At 27.5% G+C, this 19,524-nt stretch overlaps 2 protein-coding genes across 4 annotated transcripts; both read left to right on the top strand.

The window, feature by feature from the left end:
• Positions 1 to 867: 867 nt before the first annotated feature.
• Positions 868 to 7,436, top strand: LOC126847222 (tropomyosin-1). 3 transcript variants are annotated; one of them, XR_007687002.1, is made up of 11 exons: positions 868 to 1,009; positions 4,829 to 4,968; positions 5,039 to 5,164; positions 5,240 to 5,373; positions 5,448 to 5,565; positions 5,646 to 5,716; positions 5,802 to 5,877; positions 5,942 to 6,004; positions 6,112 to 6,181; positions 6,437 to 6,707; positions 7,239 to 7,436. XR_007687002.1 is itself a non-coding variant. In XM_050587366.1 (10 exons), exons 2-10 carry the CDS (start codon positions 4,855 to 4,857, stop codon positions 7,319 to 7,321), a joined length of 855 nt encoding a protein of 284 aa, XP_050443323.1. In that variant the 5' UTR covers positions 868 to 1,009; positions 4,829 to 4,854; the 3' UTR covers positions 7,322 to 7,436. The 3 variants fall into 3 exon arrangements, 1 of the variants encoding a protein (XP_050443323.1); XR_007687003.1 differs by having other exon boundaries at positions 877 to 1,009; positions 4,833 to 4,968; XM_050587366.1 differs by lacking the exon at positions 6,437 to 6,707.
• A 2,647-nt stretch (positions 7,437 to 10,083) lies between these two features.
• Positions 10,084 to 17,528, top strand: LOC126846773 (synaptotagmin-4). Its single transcript, XM_050586562.1, has 9 exons — positions 10,084 to 10,238; positions 13,526 to 13,779; positions 13,844 to 13,953; positions 15,096 to 15,215; positions 15,289 to 15,505; positions 15,594 to 15,752; positions 16,378 to 16,504; positions 16,617 to 16,810; positions 17,109 to 17,528. The coding sequence occupies exons 1-9, from the start codon at positions 10,163 to 10,165 to the stop codon at positions 17,229 to 17,231; spliced, it is 1,380 nt and encodes a 459-aa protein (XP_050442519.1). The 5' UTR covers positions 10,084 to 10,162; the 3' UTR covers positions 17,232 to 17,528.
• Positions 17,529 to 19,524: the final 1,996 nt, after the last annotated feature.

Below are 19,524 nucleotides of genomic sequence, written 5' to 3'. Positions count from 1 at the left end.
TCACCGAGAAAATTGGTATAATATTAAAAGAGAATCAAAGCTACTTTAAAGTGCACGGGACCTACTCATGGGAGGGTTTGCTATTCATCCATTTTTAAACCCACACAAAATGTATTCGTTTTTATTATTTTTATTATGCACATTTAGTACACTTTTCAAATTTTAAATCAAACCATAAAATTAGATACTTTTTGAAGCTTAGAAAATGTAACCAATATTAAAATAAAATTTATAAAAAGTGTAAAGCCTGTATTTATAAAATTTGTTAATACAAACATGCGGTTTTATGAATATTATGTCAAATACCCAATAATAATTCATCGATTATTATTTTGGCGATTGTGATTTTAGATTTATCTTTATCTTTAAAATTTTATGGGGAAATGTTTTAAAACTATTATATAGTAATAGGTAATACAATTAAGCCCTTGTGTTTTTTTTATGTGTCGAGTAGCGAACACTGTATAGTATATAAATGTAGGAAAAACCAATCGAGAAAAGGGCCTACAGGGATTTGCCCGGTTTACCGGTAGGCTTATCCACCTATCAAAATGCTCGTAAAAAAGAGAATAATAAAATGCCACAGTTGAGTAGTTTAATCTGACAGAGATTTTCTTTAATGTAAAATGAATAATTATACCTCAATAACTGTGCTATAGCGTATTTGTACTTTTTGGGAAATTGAAAACAATTGTATAAAAGCATTTTGAAATACCCAAACGCAAAAATTTAACCCTGTAATTTTCTCCGTTTATATCCCAGTTAATGTAGCTATATAAAGCTTACTGGTCACACAGATCACTTTACTAACGGTCTCTCCTGGCTCGTCTTCGCACTCCTACTCCCTTTAACCCCACTCTTATTTGACGAATTCAATGGTGGGATGCACGTGAGAGTGAAGAAGGGACATAGTACGGATTTGGAATCACGCATATAGAACAACAACAGTCCAGGATCAGCTGCCCACCGACGTCAGTGGTACCGTCCAGATTTGGTTTATTTTTCGGAGGTAACTTCAAACAATTTTTTATTTTCTACCACTAACTTTCAAATAATTTTTTTATTTTATTAACGACTGAATTGATTAACACAAATCGATAATCTTGAATTTGCCTATTTCAATAATACATTGTATAGAATTAGATCATTATAACCTTAGACAACTATGTTAAAATATATATGTATGATTGAGGTACTCACGAATTTTTAATTGGATAATACTTTTTATATTTAGATCCGTTTCAGGGTAAAATAGTTTTAAGTACTTACCTGCCATTTTTCATATATCTGTTGGCATAACACAATGTAAGATAATTATAAAATAAGTTTAGATTTAGAACGACAAATTTGGGACCAATAACGAGTGGTTAGTTATGTTTTTCTGTAATAACTTGTAGTGAACCGGGATTGCAATTTTACAATTTTTATTTTATTTTAAAAATCACAAGAGTGTCAACTTGATCTTCTATATTAACGTCCTACAGTGAAGGATACATAATATTATTTAACTTGATGATTTAGTTTTGTTCGGTTGCAAATTACTGCATATATTTTCTGACTCTTTTATTGTAGAGTTTCGAACTTATCGAAAGCAATACGGTTAATTTTGTCGTAAGGCGTGGGCTAGCATCCAGCGCAAAAGATATTTATTATGACTAAATCTATATTTAAGATTTGGCGATGACACATATTATAATGATATTTTTGTTCAGCACACAGAACCTAATTACTACACCGTTGACCCCTGTTTACGCAATAATTTAGTATGACTTTTGACAAAAGCGTAGCATGAGGGTTAAATTTGTTTACTTCGTACCTAGGGGTTTTTTTTTTTTAATTTAATACTGTAGTTACAGTTTACCAATAGTCCTATGTGTATTTTTTTGTTTAGTATTGTGTTATTGATTGGCGTGTTTTTTGTTTCCTAATGCGATTATTGCAATGGCCAACTGGCGTTTGAAAAGGTTTTGTAATTAAAATCGAAAAAAGTATATAATTAGCAAGTCAAATTTTGACGAGTGAGGGCGGTGAGGTGCGCAGTAGGAATTTGGGTCGGCTTAGCACATACCATACCACTACGGTGGCGCGTGACTATTTTTAAACGTCCGCTGCGTGGTGCCGCGCAGTGGTATCGGTTTACCCACTGTAAATGGCGGCACCAGACTGCTTTATTTTTTTATTTTATACTTGAACATTAGCAACTTTGCTATTTTTGTCTGATTCCACGAGAGCTTGTTTTTTCTAGACGGATAATTACTAATAAATAATAAGGGAGAAAGCATGTTTATTTATAATTTGTAAACAATTTTTTAAATTTTAATTTTATACAAATACACATTTTTAAATCGATTATAAATATTAAAATACCTTTTTAATAATTAGTAGTATACAACATTATTATATACAAATTGTATGTACCTGTAGTAGTTGTATAATACAAGTATACAACCGATCAACGTTTCAAATTAATTTTAGGTACCTACGTTCTATTTAAATATATTTGAACAAATGTATATTAGGACAAACTTAATAACCAAATCATTTAATAACAAGTTATTAACGCCAAACAATCAAGGAAAACTATAATTATTTAACTATTATTTTTAAAGTACCTTATGAAAATAATAATAATTAATACTAATGCAGCATAAATGAACAACTAGGTACCTATCTAAAAATGATACTCCTTTCGGGTTATTTTTCAAATTAAAAAGGTTAGGGTTGTTCTAAGATTGGGGAAGAGGTGACGTAACGTTATGGAGTATCACTCTTTGTAAAAAAATATTTTATAATGGCTTTCGAATCATTTAAAATAGAAATGAAAATATATTATGCATCCATAGTTTATTGACCGTGGCACTAATTTACGATATTTGATCTCAATTTATTATTGTTATTTGTTTAAAAAATTTTTAAGTTTAAATTAAAAAGTAATTGTATATTTTTATACTTGTGAACTGTTTGTAGTAAAACTGTGGAAGGCTTATAATTGTATAGATATTATTTAAAAATTACTATTATTCCGATTTATACGCAGAAAATAATACATAGTTGGTCTAATTATAATTATGGTTACATAACTACATATAGGGCCATATATTTGAGCCATCTAAGTTGTTAGTTAAAGCAACTATGCATTTAGTTGCCCTAACTATTTAGTTGGTTATTCCAACTAGAAATGTATGTATTAACCATAATTTTAGTTGGACTAACAATATATTTTTCTGTATTATATATTTTTTTAAATAACTGAATTTTTTACAACAGTACAATATTTGGTAAATTAAAAGTAATTTATTGCCGAGACTTAGTGAAGATTTGAGGGGGCGGCTTTGAGAAGATGTATCCTTTCTAATATACAAATAGTCTATAAAAAAAGTTGAAATAGTTAATGCAGCTCAAAATCCATTTGATTATTTTACACGTTGAATATTAATAATTAAAGAAGAACATGCAGGTCTTAAAAATGGGGATGAATAGCGTCATGTACAAGACCATATTATTATAATATTATACACCTAGCAATCATTTTCTTTTTTCCAACTAGAAAACACTTAATAGTTAATACCTATTATAATGACAATAAATCTTAATATTGTATCGCGTTATAAACTCAAATTAATATAATTAATTCCTCAATCAATTGTTTTTATGTCCCTATTTATAATACACTACTGTAATACACTACAGTATTGTCTTTGGGCGTCTATTTACAAGTAAATAAATAAAAATAATTAATATACTAAAACATATTTTTATAGACGTAAACTAGTGCAAACATGTGTATAAGAATTTTATTATAATTTGTCTAGTTCTATTAATACGCTATTTTTTAAAATAACTTGACCTACAAACGGTTTTGTATCGTTAGTTAAGAAAAAACAGTTTTACAAATTTCATTAGCGTGTTAACGTTACAAGTACATAGTCTCTAACTAGAATGGATTTTTAGATTGATAACATTACATGTTATACATGCATTTGAATAATTAAAATATAAACATATTATATAGAAAGAATACAATAAAACACATTAGTTAAAAAAAAATATATATTTATGTGTAATACAATTATATCCTATAACGTCACGTATTGAATAACCGTTTTTAATCATGAATTTGTATTTAATTAGTTATATAGAAACATTTTTATTAAAAGCGTTTTCGTTTTAAATCAAAATTAGTCTATGACAGCATTTGACTATTTCGTGTTATTTTTTTTTTTGAACATACATTATAGTTTAAATTAAATTACTGTTAACTGTAAATGTACGTAGCCGTATTGTTAGGATTTTAAATTAATTATTTTACACAACATTATACGACCTAAGTTTTTTATAAGATCGCCTGGAAAAACTGTGCCATAAATAAAGATTAACAAAATGTATCAAATTATAAATAATTAAATATAATATTTATTTGTATTATGGACAATGAACATTAAAAAAATATTTTTTTAGTTAGTCATTTACTTGTTAAAATACAGTAATTAATGATAGAATGGAATAATTTATTTTATAAAAAGTCAACAAAAAATGTAGTGTAAAATAATTTTTTTTTATATCTACATAATAATATCCATTTGCAAGGACTTACTAAACACACTAAAATAGATACACACGTAAATCGTACATTTAGTTTAATTTTTAACGAAATAAGTAGAGCTTGTACAAGGTGACAACATCTGTTTCGTAATGTCACGGGAATTAATACTTTGACTACCAAGTGCGACGCTTTTTATCACTGTTCAAAACATTTTGATACTAATTTTAATCTAACAGTTACAAAACATTATAAATAAACCTACAAATCAACAAATAAACCGTTTAGTTAGATAGAAAGAACAAACATCCAAGATGGACGCGATTAAGAAGAAGATGCAGGCCATGAAAATGGAGAAGGATAGCGCCATGGACAAAGCCGACACTTGTGAAGGCCAGGCCAAGGACGCAAACCTTCGTGCAGATAAAGTATTAAATTTTTAATGGAAAATTACTGAATATAAGTGTTAGTATTATAATTAGAAAATTTTATACTTAGGTTAACGAAGATGTGAGAGAATGTCAGAAGAAATTGACTCAGGTAGAAAGCGATTTGGATACCAATAAAAACAAGTTGGAAGAAGCTATTAAGAATTTAGAAGAAAGAGAGAAATCGTTGACTGCTGTAAGTTAATTCGCAGTAGTTATTGTTAGGTTAGTTAAAATACACACAATTTGCTATAAATAATTATTTTTAAAGGCCGAAAGCGAGGTTGCTGCCTTAAACAGAAAAGTTCAAATGATTGAAGAGGACCTCGAAAGATCCGAAGAAAGGTCTCAAGCTGCTGCCTCAAAATTGGCTGAAGCTTCTCAGGCGGCAGATGAGTCTCAACGGTATTTTTTTAATAGAACTATATAAATGATATAAGCGATGTATGGAAGATCTATAATAATGTAATTGTTTCCAGTATGTGCAAAGTATTGGAAAACCGTAGCCAACAAGATGAGGAACGTATGGATCAACTGACTAACCAATTGAAGGAAGCAAGACTTTTGGCTGAAGATGCTGACGGAAAATCCGACGAGGTAAAACTTATCTAGCACCTATATGACACCTATAATAACCGAATGTTTTTTTTTTTAACAAAATCGCTTATAAATTAAAGGTTTCAAGAAAACTGGCCTTTGTTGAAGATGAACTGGAGGTTGCTGAAGACCGAGTAAAATCTGGAGATTCGTGAGTAAATTTTGATTACATGTGTATAATACTCATTAATTAGGTTGAATGGTCCAATTGATTTAATATGAATGTCATATTTTAGAAAAATCATGGAATTGGAGGAAGAATTGAAAGTTGTAGGAAACAGTTTGAAATCATTGGAGGTTTCAGAAGAAAAGGTTATAAGCAATAGAAAAAAGTAATTATTTTTGAATTGCCTACTAATCAAGTATATTTATATAGGCCAATCAAAGAGTGGAAGAATATAAGCGACAAATCAAACAATTGACTGTCAAATTGAAGGAGGTAATTACACTTTTTTATTAATGTTGTTATTGTAACGAAAAAAAAATGATATTAATTCAAATTTCATTAGGTATAAATATACATTTTACATATATGGTTTTTTTTAGGCCGAAGCTCGTGCTGAGTTTGCTGAAAAGACAGTCAAGAAATTGCAAAAAGAAGTTGACAGACTTGAAGGTCAGTTAAATAGTTTAATTAAAGACCTCTTAATCTATATAATATTAATAATTATCCAAAATGATTTGAAAAGGATATTTTAAATATTTTATTTTTCGCGGTTAACTTCAATTATAATTTTGGTTTTTGAAATTTAAAATTATATTAGTGGTACATTTTGCTATTGCTTTTTTATTTTGCAACAACTATCAATGCTTCTTTGTTACGTCGATTATGTAGTTTTGTATGTTTGTACACTGATGTGTTGTTTTTCAGATGATCTTATCAAAGAGAAAGAAAAGTCCAAAGACATCACAGATGACTTGGATTCTACATTTGCTGAACTCACTGGCTACTAATCTAATAGGATTTGTCTAACATTATTTTTTTATTAATTTATAATTATATTATAACTAAAACAAACGTAGTTCTTTATAAAAAAAATGCTTTTTTAAATTAATTTTTATTATTTTATTTTGCTTCTTTTTGTTTTATTGCGATTTGTCTTCTGGTTGTTGCTGTACAATTTGCTTCTATAATATAACAGGTATAATACTAGTTTAATATTATTGAAGACATTTAAATTTAATAAAATAAGTAGATTCCGATATAAATTAAATTTTTATTAAATAAATTAACAACACAATTGTTGTTAATTGAATCAAATGTTGTCAAAATGAATTGTTTGCAATTCATTTTGAGAATTTGTATTCTGTTAACTAATTTATCAAAGTAAGTTTGTGTTTCAATGTTCGTAATAAATATAACTTACATTAATTACAAAGTTTTAATGATAAATGTGCGTAAAAGGATATTTTTATTTGACAATAACTAATAATATATGATTGGCGGAATTGTATTATATTTAATTATTATTATTACTATAAAGAACATTTAACTACATTTATATACATAGGTATATCATTGTTTTTGTTCTTATACATCAATATTTTTTGTTTTATTAACAATTTCGCCAAGCTTATTACATTTTTTTGAAAATATGTTTGATATGATGTCAAGATATGACAAGTTTTAGAAAAGTTTGATATTATTTTAATGGATATGTACCGTTTTACAGATGAACTCGGCCTCAACAAAGACAGATACAAGTCTTTGGCTGATGAGATGGATTCCACATTCGCTGAATTGGCTGGATACTAATCCGGTTTTGTCAAGAAGGTTTACGTTTGAAATACATTACTACCACAAAGATTTTATCAAATATAATATTACCATCGTCGAATTTATTAATAAACCAAAAGATATTACAATAATACATGTATTGTTAGATTATTTATTGTTTAATAAAATGCATAAACTTATATATCATAGCATGATCACATTAACCAATTAACCCCAAATTAAACATATTACATTTATTATAGTCTTATTATTAGTAAATAATGTACATTTTGTTAGTTTTAAATCATAAGGAAGCTTTCTACCTAAACAATATATATATATATATATATATATATATATATATATATATATATATTTTATTTTTTAATCCTTAAATTCACAAGTTGGGAGCTGCATAGACTTTCAGATTCACGTGTACGTATTGAATATGTATGCATTATAATTATGTCTAAATATAATAATTATTTTAGGTTATTTTTATTAGGTTTATTTATCTATATCTATAATATTATTTAGATGTGTATGATTTATGTATAATTTATAAAGAACTCTCTTGAAATGTGCTTTATAGCTGTTGTTATAGTTAAATGAGAAAAATGATTTGAATTATTCGGAGAATATAATGACAGTGATACCTTTGTGTGAATGACACTAAAGCACATCAATGTCTCACATTCGTGTTAATTTATAATGAAAACGAGTTAAACTAGTCATATCTATATAAAAATACTAATACAAATACAAATTGTATTGTTGTATTTTAATAATCAATAGACGTAATTTGCAGTGTTTGTTAATTTGTTTCGTTAAATTATTGTTACTTACATGTTATTATAATGTTTTTACTAAACATAGGATTTTTTGTTTAATTAATTTTGCGTGAATAAACTTACCTATGTTTCACATGGCTGTTGACAATACATACATATTACACACACATACACAACTGTTCAAGTGTAATGTATTCAATTTCTTTTTCATACCATTTGTATAATACAAATATTTTATTTGATTCTACTTTTTGTTTCTTTATAAATTGCTATTAATTCTAAATAGTGCACGATTGTCTTTTAATATTAGAAGATAATGGAGGTAATTAATTTATACAGACGATTAATTTTAATTTGTAATTGTAACGTGCTGCCTGAAATATCATTTGTTTTAATAATATAAACAAATATATTCTAACGCAGTACTGCTTGCTATTTAAATAGTTTAAAAAATGTATTTACAGAACATAGAAGTACGTCAATTAGAATTTAAAAGAAACTGGCGGACTATGAAAAAAAAATCAGCCAAGTACCTGCCTCGCCTGACCTTACACTACCCTCCATAAAATTTTGTTTAACTATAAATTATAAATCTAAAAAATTATCATTATAGGTTGAAATGGAGTTTCTTGGTAATATTTAACTATGGGCAACGGTGGTTGGCTATCAAACAGAATAGGCATTATTTAAAATAAGTATCTGAAATACTCTTCAGTATGTTATTGTATTTGTGTCTCAAAATACTTTTGTTTAAAATAAATAAAACTAAATTTATTTCAAATTACCTTACATCATAATAAAAACAATGTCATAATAATGTTTTTAAAACTTTCTTAACATTTAAAAAACATGTTGTGTATAATATTCTTATTTTAACCGTCTAACGTTGGTTTTTTTAAAATATTGCGAGCTATTTCATTTTTGTGTAGATTGATCTCGTATTGACCATAGTAAAATATATATTCAAGTTATTTCATTGACGTTGTTGCCCGAAAGTGCTTACCTTAAATGGACGTATAGAACTGTGAAAAATATAACCGTACTATTATAATTTCTACTAACATTAAAATCGATGAAATTATCAATTATTATAAAGCTATATATACAAGATGAAAAAAAAATGTTACAATACGATTGTTGTAAATTTGTTGTCTTATAAAGGGGATTGGGACTATTTTTTTACTACAACGATTTATAAAGTGGCGTGCTAAAATCTTGTTTTTATATTCTAGCAGCTTCTTATAAAATAAAAGCAGAGCTTACCGACTAAAGCGGTCTGAGAATACTATTTTAAAATCACATGCTACCATGTTAACATGGCGTGTTTCTTAATTCGCTACGAAATGCAAATAGAATAGCTTTTGTCCTCTGAACAAATACAGCAACTCCCCGAAGAATGTAATAATATCTACGTTACGGTTGGGCGACAATAGGACGAGTCTATATTTGTTTTGAAAGACAACCATTAATCAACCAGTAAAACCGCGCAACTAGACCTACATTTTAAGGAGTGCTAAAAACTATGTATACCTGATTAATCAAAATTCTTATCTTCAATTTTCAAACTATAAGATATAATATAAAATATTTGAAAACAAAAATATTCTAAAATAACAAATTTCAACTGAGTATGAACATTATTAAAATTTTATGCGTACAAATCAAGGAATGGGGCTCGAATTTTTGGGAGTGCTAATTTTGAGTCTGGGGGTAAAATTTAATAGAAACAAAACTTGTTTTTCGAATTATAATTATTCATATAATAATAATAGTTGTATTCGTTTTATCACATTTTTAAACATCTACCTCGATCTAGTCCGACACTGTCGTGCCTTGTTTGTGTTATCCGAAATACCGTCTGGCCACGTTTCCAGCGTTTACGTTTAACAAGTGTGTTTAAGGTTGAGCGTGTGACGCGCTTGCCCGTTTTCCACGGGTGGTGGCCGCCACGCCGGCCGGGTGAGGATCATTCATTTTATTGAACGCACCCCCACCCGCCGCACGCCATTGTATTGTGTACATCTCTTGGCGTAGTTGTTTGGTAGCTTTTCAGCGCACCATACACGCCTTGTCGCCGTACCCGTCCGCTATGCCTGCTACGGGTTTTGTTAACCCAGGCCTTGAGCTGCCCGTGGCTAAGAAAACCGAGTTCGACGCGTTAACAAGTAAGTGCCAAATGGTCGTCTCGATTCAGATTAAAAACGACATACCTAACATATTATAATTACATTGAGATAACGTTATAATATCATAACAAGAATATTAATACACCTGAAAAACCATATTACCTCTCGATTACCGTCTTCCCTTTAATACGAATGTACGCGTATGTTCGATGCATAATATTATACTTATCGTGTTGACGTCAAATATATGGTTTTGTACTTTCCGACTTTCAAAAGTATTATGATAAATAGACAATTAATAACCGAGACAGTTACCTTAATACAATAACGCACAAAAAATAATATTATAACAATAATGTGAGAACTAATCTTTTTCTATGTCAAGTAGCTTATTTAGTTTGGTTTTATATGCATTTATCACTGATTATATTATTTTCTTTTGGAAACTTGCGCCTGTATAGGAAAAAATAAGTAAATAATAAATAAATATATATAATATATTATATACAGACTACAGTGGTGTATTAGTAAATAAATTCGTGAATAAATGCCCTTTTTTAAACTATAATTACTAAAAAAAATGTGCTTGTTCCGCTCGAATTTCAAAATGTTCTCCTTCATTTAACTTAAAAAATACTTTTTACAGTATGCTTTCAATATAGTCCACATTTTAAATTTATTTAATATCCTAAAAAAAAAAAATTTTAATTTTTCTTTTTTTAAATTAATAATGTTATTTATTTTGTGCACGAACTTGTGTTTACTTTTATGTTAATCAATAGGTGTACCTAATTTAATCAATTAAAGAAAGTAAACAAAAAAAAATGTTTGATGCACATCAACTTCAGGTACCGTTTAATATTTTTTAAAATAAATAACAATATTCCACAACTGATAAATCCATATACTAGCCAATATTATTTGTTGTCTAACTGTTTAAAAATTGTTGATAATTTTTCAGTCATATTCATATTTTTATTCTAGGCTAAGTTAGATGAGTAAAATTCATTTTTTATGAATTAGGCAGGATTTATATTTAACTGAAATTATTTTCATTAATTACTTACATAGTGATTTTAAATAAAAATATAATCTTACCTATATTATAACTTTTAATATAAGATTACATATATTATAATAATATATATGTTATAGTGTGCTAATAGAGTTTTAAACAAATAGAATAACTTGCAGATTTAACGAACACAGCCTCGCGAAGTATGATCTAAAAAGGAAGTCTATAATCAACCATTTGTCGATAAATAGAGTATTACTGATAACGTTTGACCTTATTGCACTTTAATAGTTGTTTTCATGGATTACAAATGTTGTGTTAGTATAAAAATGTATACTGTTATTTTTATAAGTAGGTTAACTATAAAATAATATTTTGAACAAAGCTATCCGACGCGGGTAGAAGAACATTTTTGCTTTCAAAAATTCAATCTATAATTTAGATAATAATCGTATCTTGGTCGTTGTTGGTTCTAAACGATCAGTAGAAAAAACTTTCGGTCTCCCGTTGAGATTTTATTACCATTACTAGTGTATTAGATGGATTTTCATTTAAAGGAAATTCATGTAGGTCGTTAGTTCAAATGGGAGTGCTAAAAATTCACAATCTACCCCATTGATACTTTTCATGGTTTTATATTATAACATGTCCAAAAGTTATTGGTTATTAATCGACAATGTATTTTAAGATAAAAATATGATTACACAGTATCTATTTCTTTTAATAAATTAATGAATATTACACTATATTGCCAGCATAGTTGGCGTTGAAGCATTATTTAGATAGGCAGTGTAGTTGTTAATAATTAATCGCAAGATGTGACAAAAAATAAAAAACATATTGTACAAACAATACTTTTTTAGCTCATCATTAGCGTTTAAATTAAATTAACCACCAATTGGGTATACTATTTAAAAGTAGTATCTTCTTAGTGTTACAAACTTTTTTTTTGTATTGTCTAAAGGCTTCGTCTTGTCGCTTCAACCAATCTTCTCTGTTATCTGCTAGTCTTTTCTTGTCTTTATAACTTGCTAGAGTTATAAACAAACTATTAAAATGTTTAATAATTTTCTATTTATTGGCAATATAATGAATAGGTTTTCTGAATAAATGCTGTAGGAAAAATTATATTAAAATGCGAGTTATTTCATAAAAATGTGTAATAATTATATTTTCTTATTTTTATTGTAACGCGCTGATGTAATTAAAATTATGGTCAAATTTAGCTCTTGGCCCTATTTATTATCATTTTAAACTGTTAAAAAAAACGGTTTTATTTTAATTTTAACCGATTGATGTTATTAAAGTACTGAAAGCGTATCGGTGTATGTGTTTTGAAAATGTATAGCTAATCTCTTTTTTATAACTTTTTCAACTTTTTTAGCTTTTACAATCAAAATTTAATTTCTAAATGTATTTTTCACGTTAAGAACTACCCGAAAAAATTATTTTAGAACAAAAAAAAAATCATGCATTTTAGAGTTATCACTCACAATTTAATATTGATACTTTATTGTATGAAATTGTATTTTAATTAAATATATTTTCATATTTATCTTTTGTAGTTGAGTTACTTAATTTATACTGCCTGTACCGTTCAAATAGGTTTTAAAACAATTAAAAATAATAATAAAACATGAAAATGTATTAACTAGTTTATCTTGCTGTTTAAGATCTCCTTTAATATTCAATGACAAATGTTAACGGCATAATACAATTATTAAGCAAAATTACTCAAATACTTGGGGAAATTATACATTTCCACTGTTAAAATAGTTTTATATGTTGTGTGCCTGATTAGTTTAAAATATTTTATTTATGACCAAAATGATAGTAAAAACCAGTTTAAGACATTATGTTGTTGTCGTTGTGTACTTAACATACATATTAATGCCTATTATTATAATATACACGGCACATAGCAATTTTAAAATATAAGTATTTTCCAAAACGTTTCGATGATGTTCGGTAGAAAATATTATAAATATAATAGTTGTTTGAAAAATTATGTTTAAGAAATAATGTCATCAACAAATTATTATTCAAAATAATTAAAAATATATATTTGCTATATACATGTATATAATATATTAAAATGTATATAAATATACACGTTAAAATACCCAATAAATGAAAACGTGAAAGGAAAGGCTCTTGCCGGCATCACAAATTAACATAGCTTTAGGTATTGATTTTCAAGGAATAATGTCCAAATCAAATGTACATATGAACAAAATTTAAATATATATATATATATATATACATATTAGTCAAGTCGTTAATCGTTATACATTTTCAAATTTGTTTTTAGATTATGGAAGTATCGCGTTTATAAGTGCATGTGCGGCTACATTTTTCGCCATCATATTGTTTGCTTGTCACGTGTGCGCCAAAAAGAAGTTACTATGGTTTAGAAGTAAAAGTAAATTGCCGACAGCTGCATCGGAACCGCATTTGGCTTTTTATCATCGGAAGCCAACTACAGCTGTAAAGGCTGTTAAAAATACATCTGGATCGCATTATCTGAAGAAAAGTCCAAGTCCGACAGGCAGTAAAACCCCTGTTGTACGGTTTATTTCTGAAATAGTATTTACAAAGGTGTTAATTTTTTATTTACATTATTTTCCAGGGCGATGGAAGCGTTAGTCCCGCGGGATCAGAAAAAACTTCAAAACATTCCCCAACCATAAGTCCTACTTGTGAACAAAAACCCGTGCAACCTCCAACACATGCTTTATCGTAAGTTGACTAGTTTATTACTTAATATACTTCTGTTGATTAGTATTGAGTATCTAAATCGAAGTAAATCAATTGTATTAGCAATGGAATTGGTTGATGTTTAACCGACCAGTTGTAAATATTATTCATATATTATAACTGTTTCACAATTTTTATAATAATAATCACATAAAATAAACATAATAATATAATAATTAACAGGATAAAAATAATATGGAACAATGAAACTTATATACTCAACAAGTTAAAATAATAATCTCTGTAATTCCCGACCAAATGATGCTAATTGATCAAATATTTCATTTTTAAAAATAAATTAAATTAAATCATCTTCTATATATAAGGACATCAATGGTTCAAGATGCTCTTGACTACCTAAGTTTTGTTTAAGAATGTTTAGTTTTGAAACGCACATTCTGTAGCTATTATTTCTTCATTAAATTCCCGATATACAGATATACATCTTCTTGGGGTAGAAAAGCTAGAGTATTGCTCTGCAAACGGTTTCAATTCAACAAGTAATGTTTTCCGATCTACTCTAGCCAATATAGTTTTTTACGTAGCAAGTTAGATAGAAATTCTTCTAATGAAAGTGAAGCTATTGTTTTATATTTTGAAGGACCCAACCAAGCAATGTCCATTAACAACTTGTTTTTCTAAGGCCAATTATTAACGAGTTATCGTTGTGTTTAGCCTTGGTGATCGTGACCAACGCTTATCTCATTTTTTCCAAGTATTTATATTAATTGTATTGTTTGATTTTGATCAAGAGAACGAAAATGTATTAACTATAGGCCATAGGGGTAAAACCTAAGTTTTATTATATCACGTCAACAATATTTCAGTATTAACATTATAATAACATTATTTAAAATTATTTCAGGAATTTCCTTTTTTTTCTTCTTTTTTTTTTACCAAAATAAATTGAACAATAATTAATATAATTTTTTCTATTGGCGTGGTCCCGCGGGGACCCTATTTTAAGAATAAATAGGGCAAAAATCTCAGGGTCCCCGGGTATCCGGGGGGGCCATACAAACACTGGCTACAAAGATTTAAATACCACGAATGTCAATTAATAAAAGCTCATACTATTGTTAATTGTTTACTGTTCACTAAAGTAATGTTTTCTATTTTTATAGAGTTGTTCATGAAAATGAAATAGACAACAAGTTATCGTCAAAAAACATTAATTCTCAGAATACAGAAACAGGGCTAAATGACGGGACTGGTAAAATGGGCGTGCTGTTTTTCAAATTACGGTTGGTGTATATTATTTGTAATCAATCAAACATCGACATTATTATTAAATCATAATAATGTTATTATTTACAGGTACAAGAAAGATAAAAAAGTTCTTCTAGTTAATATAAACAAATGCATGGACTTACAACCAAAAGATAAAAATACTGGTACGAGCGATCCTTACGTGAAGTTGCAATTGTTGCCCGATAAAGAACATAAAGTCAAGACTCGGGTGCTAAGAAAAACAAGAAATCCAGTATACGACGAGGACTTTACATTTTTCGGAATACAAACTAATAAACTCCAAGTAATTTCTAATTATAATACATATATACAATCATACAAAAATATTTACACACACACACAAATATTTATACATGCATTTATTTTTCCAGTCTTTGACATTGCACTTTGCCGTTCTCAGTTTTGATCGTTACTCCAGGGACAGTTTAATAGGCGAAGTATTTTTCACTCTAAACGAAAAAGGTGTGCTCGACTCAATTGAAAAAGAACAAGTATCCTTTCAAAAAGACATTGTTCTTCGCAGTATCAAAGTATGTGATATGTGTATGCGTTTATAGAAATAAATGATATTCATTAAAGAGTCACTTATAATCCATATCTAAAGCAATTACGTTGTAGGTATAAGTCGATATTTTGACACAAAACAAAATTAATCGAAGTAGCTAAGATCATTTTTCTAATGATTCCTATTTTAAAGTGTTTAAATCATCTTTGGCTGGAGAGTTAAATGATTCTTTGGTCTTCACACTAAGGACATGAATTTTTTTAACAAACCTAATTTTTTTTAATGTTATATGAAATGATTGTCTTACGACATAAATTTAATTAAAAAAAACATTTAAAAAATATCAATTCGATATGTATAATTGTTAACTATATTATTAAAACCATGTATTCAAATTCTATAGATCATGTAAGCATTACTGCTTCCACCAAACCTTACTATCGATCTCGATTAACTGTTATTTATATTCTTGATGGTCTGTACAAGTTTTTCTATATATACCTATATATAGAATTATATTTTGAATATGAATTTATAATGAAAAGTTAAATAACCATAGCTTTTAAATAATAAATATTCCATTTTTTAGTTATGAATTATGTTTACAATATTTTAGACTGTCTTTTAATAATAAATAATTTGTTTTTTAGCAAACACAAATTGCAAATCGTGGAGAGTTATTGGTGTCTTTGTGTTGGCAACCCGCAACAAGACGAGTTACGGTAGTCGTTCTAAAAGCTAGAAATTTGCCAAAAATGGATTTAACCGGATTAGCTGGTAAGTTTTTTTTTTCATTTATCTTGTTGATTATACAGGTTAAATATGGTTTATAATATTTATAGAATTAGTCTTTATACAAATACTTGTAAAAATATGTTGTATTTTTTAGATCCATTTGTAAAAATTAACTTCTTGGTGGATGGCACGCGTATTTCTAAAAAGAGAACACATATGAAAAAACGCACTTTAAATCCAGTTTACAATGAGTCGTTTGTATTTGATTTACCAACATCAGTGGTTGATTTGCAAAATGTGTGCATAGAGTTTTGCGTTTTCGATCATGACAGAGTTACTAAAAATGAAGTAAGTCACAAATCTAAAGTATATATATGAATCATATAAATCAAATGGAAGAAACCAAATTATTTTGAAGCTACTATCAAAGTTCTCCAGCGATTTCGATCTATAAAATCCTGAGTCATTGCCGTTTCATTTCATTTTTCTACATCCTTTGCACTCGTCCTACCTTCCTAGTAGGAGACTTTTATATGGCTTACTGTGTCTATTAAATGTCAAAATTATATGGACGATGAAATAGTTAATTGAGATTCATAATAATTGTATCTGTTGTAGTATCTAATTTTTGTTTTTATGTATTTAGATCATCGGGAGAGTGTTAATGGGACATCCAGATAACCCATGTGCAACGGCAGAACGTCACTGGAAAGAAGTGATGAATGCTCCACGAAGACAAATTGCTGACTGGCATAAATTAGTCGTTTGAGATTTGAGTTGAAAAGATATCAAAATAACAATACCACACCGGGTCATCTCAAATTCTTCTTATATTTTTGGTTTAAAAATCCCATTTTTTTATTTACATACTACTAAACTCGAAGTGCTTAAAAACAGCGTTCGAATCATAACGTTATATAATCCAAACTCTGTTTATAGCCATATCTTCCATAGTACTCTGTATGCTATGCACACTAAAAAAAAAATGTCCATTGTACACCTACTATAGAAAAACATACAATACATTCCTATATTGTTTATTAAAGCTTATGGTCACTACTTTTTACATTGTCACATGACATACTATTTCATATTACTGTTATCATAATATTGAGCTATACGTAAAGCACATAAACATGACATTATTATTTCGTTTAGTGTGACATCCTATTGACTTCATCGTAACTCTTAAAAACAGGGTGTGAAAACTAAAGCTATATAAGTAGAAAATTGGTAAAATTTGGCGGAGTAAATATAAGTAAATATCTAACCTAAGGCTCCTTATTATACCACTATACCTATACGAGTTTTGTGTTTTCTTAATTTGATAATTATGCTTTATGTTAATAAATACATATTTTCATGTATGAAAATAAAAACACAGAGTTATTATAAAACTCAAATTTAAAAATATTGATTACCGGTGTACCGATTCAGATAGCATCCTACAAGAGACAAAAGTTATAAAATAATAAACGCACAAATTATAATTGTTTTTCCAATTTTATCAAGCATTATACTTAACTAACTTAACTTAACTACTTAAAACAATTTTAACTATATAATGTCTCTTTAAAGTTCTGAAAATTAAACATTTGATGTACGTTAATTAAAAATAATATATTATACAAATTTATAAATGAAAAATAGTAAACAATTATTAATTAAATCTATTTTCTTGTCAATAATGTAATGCTATATAAAAAAAATGTAATTTATATGGTAGTATTATGTTTACCATTAAGGAATCAGAAGCATTTGTATAATATTTGATACCAAATGTGTATGTGTATTATGTAAAATACAATATATATTTTTTCCAGAGATATATTAAAATTATTAGTTTTGTAGAATTTATAATGGATTTAAAAAATAATAATTTAAAAAAAAATTGCCTATTTAATATTAATTGAGGGTCAAGTTGGGGTAATTGGGGTAATTTTAAACAAACGAGGCATATGTAATTGACATTTTTTGTATAGAAAGAATAAATAGTGTTCCTTTTTTATTTAGTGATGTGATATATTAACATCTTATAGTAAATAGTATGGTGTTGAAATTGAAAAATATTGATTAATTTATTTAAAAAAATGCATTTACATTTTCCCCATTCGTTTACAATTCCCCACTTGACCATATTCTTAAACCATATAACTTTGTTAATTAATGTCTTGAGTTTTTAAACATAACATTCTTAAAGTTGTATGCCTTTTATTTTTTGTAGAATAGGTAAATAATCTAAATTATTATTATGGAAAATAGTTTATTAACATAGTTAGTGATATTTTAATACAAACGTATAACTATATTATAAAAAAAATATATAACTATAGTATACAACGTATTTGATAAATTAAATAGGTACCAATATAAGTCTGTGGTGTTTGGATAAAAGGTCTTAAGTCCCAAAGTTGCAAAATGGGGTTAAATATATTATAAGGGATGAATTGTTTTTTTTTCTCATGTAAAATATTGTAGTCAACTAGTTATACATTTTATGTTTATTGTAAAAGTTATTTAAATATAATTTTTTTCCTCAAGTTTTATTCAAAGTCGAAATTAATTTTACTACAAATAGTTATTTTGAATATAAGACGTTTTATCAGAGCACCACAGAATATTAAACCTTGAATATACCAGATTATACCAGAATATTATACCTTGAATATATTAGTACAGAATTGTACTAATATATTCAAGTATACTAGTATCTTTATGTAGTACATGATATAGTTATAACATTCAATTATGTCTATATTTTATTTAATATTCAAACAATTTACATGAAACGTTATATTATGATGTTACGTTAATTTTACCGTACAATTCTGAATTTATAATTTACTTTCAATACTTCGATGGCTAAGAGTCCAAAAACTGTAAGTCCCAAATACTTAATTTTATAGAAAAGTAGTTTAAAGTTTTTCTAGTTTTTGACAAAAATAACAAGTCCGAACTATTTATATTTGTCCACTTAATATTTAGGTCACGATAAAATAATTATTGTAAGCCCCATTAATTTAGGATTTTTAATTTGTAAAACCAATCTTGCGCTATAAACA

This window comes from Adelges cooleyi, unplaced genomic scaffold (genome assembly GCF_023614345.1).
Source record: "Adelges cooleyi isolate 19-005CV unplaced genomic scaffold, UGA_ACOO_1.1 ACOO_flye_CR_arks_rails_tigmint_CR_PRNA_9, whole genome shotgun sequence".
In the NCBI taxonomy this organism is placed as follows: Eukaryota; Metazoa; Arthropoda; class Insecta; order Hemiptera; family Adelgidae; genus Adelges; species Adelges cooleyi.
This window is presented reverse-complemented; position numbering and strand designations above follow the sequence as displayed.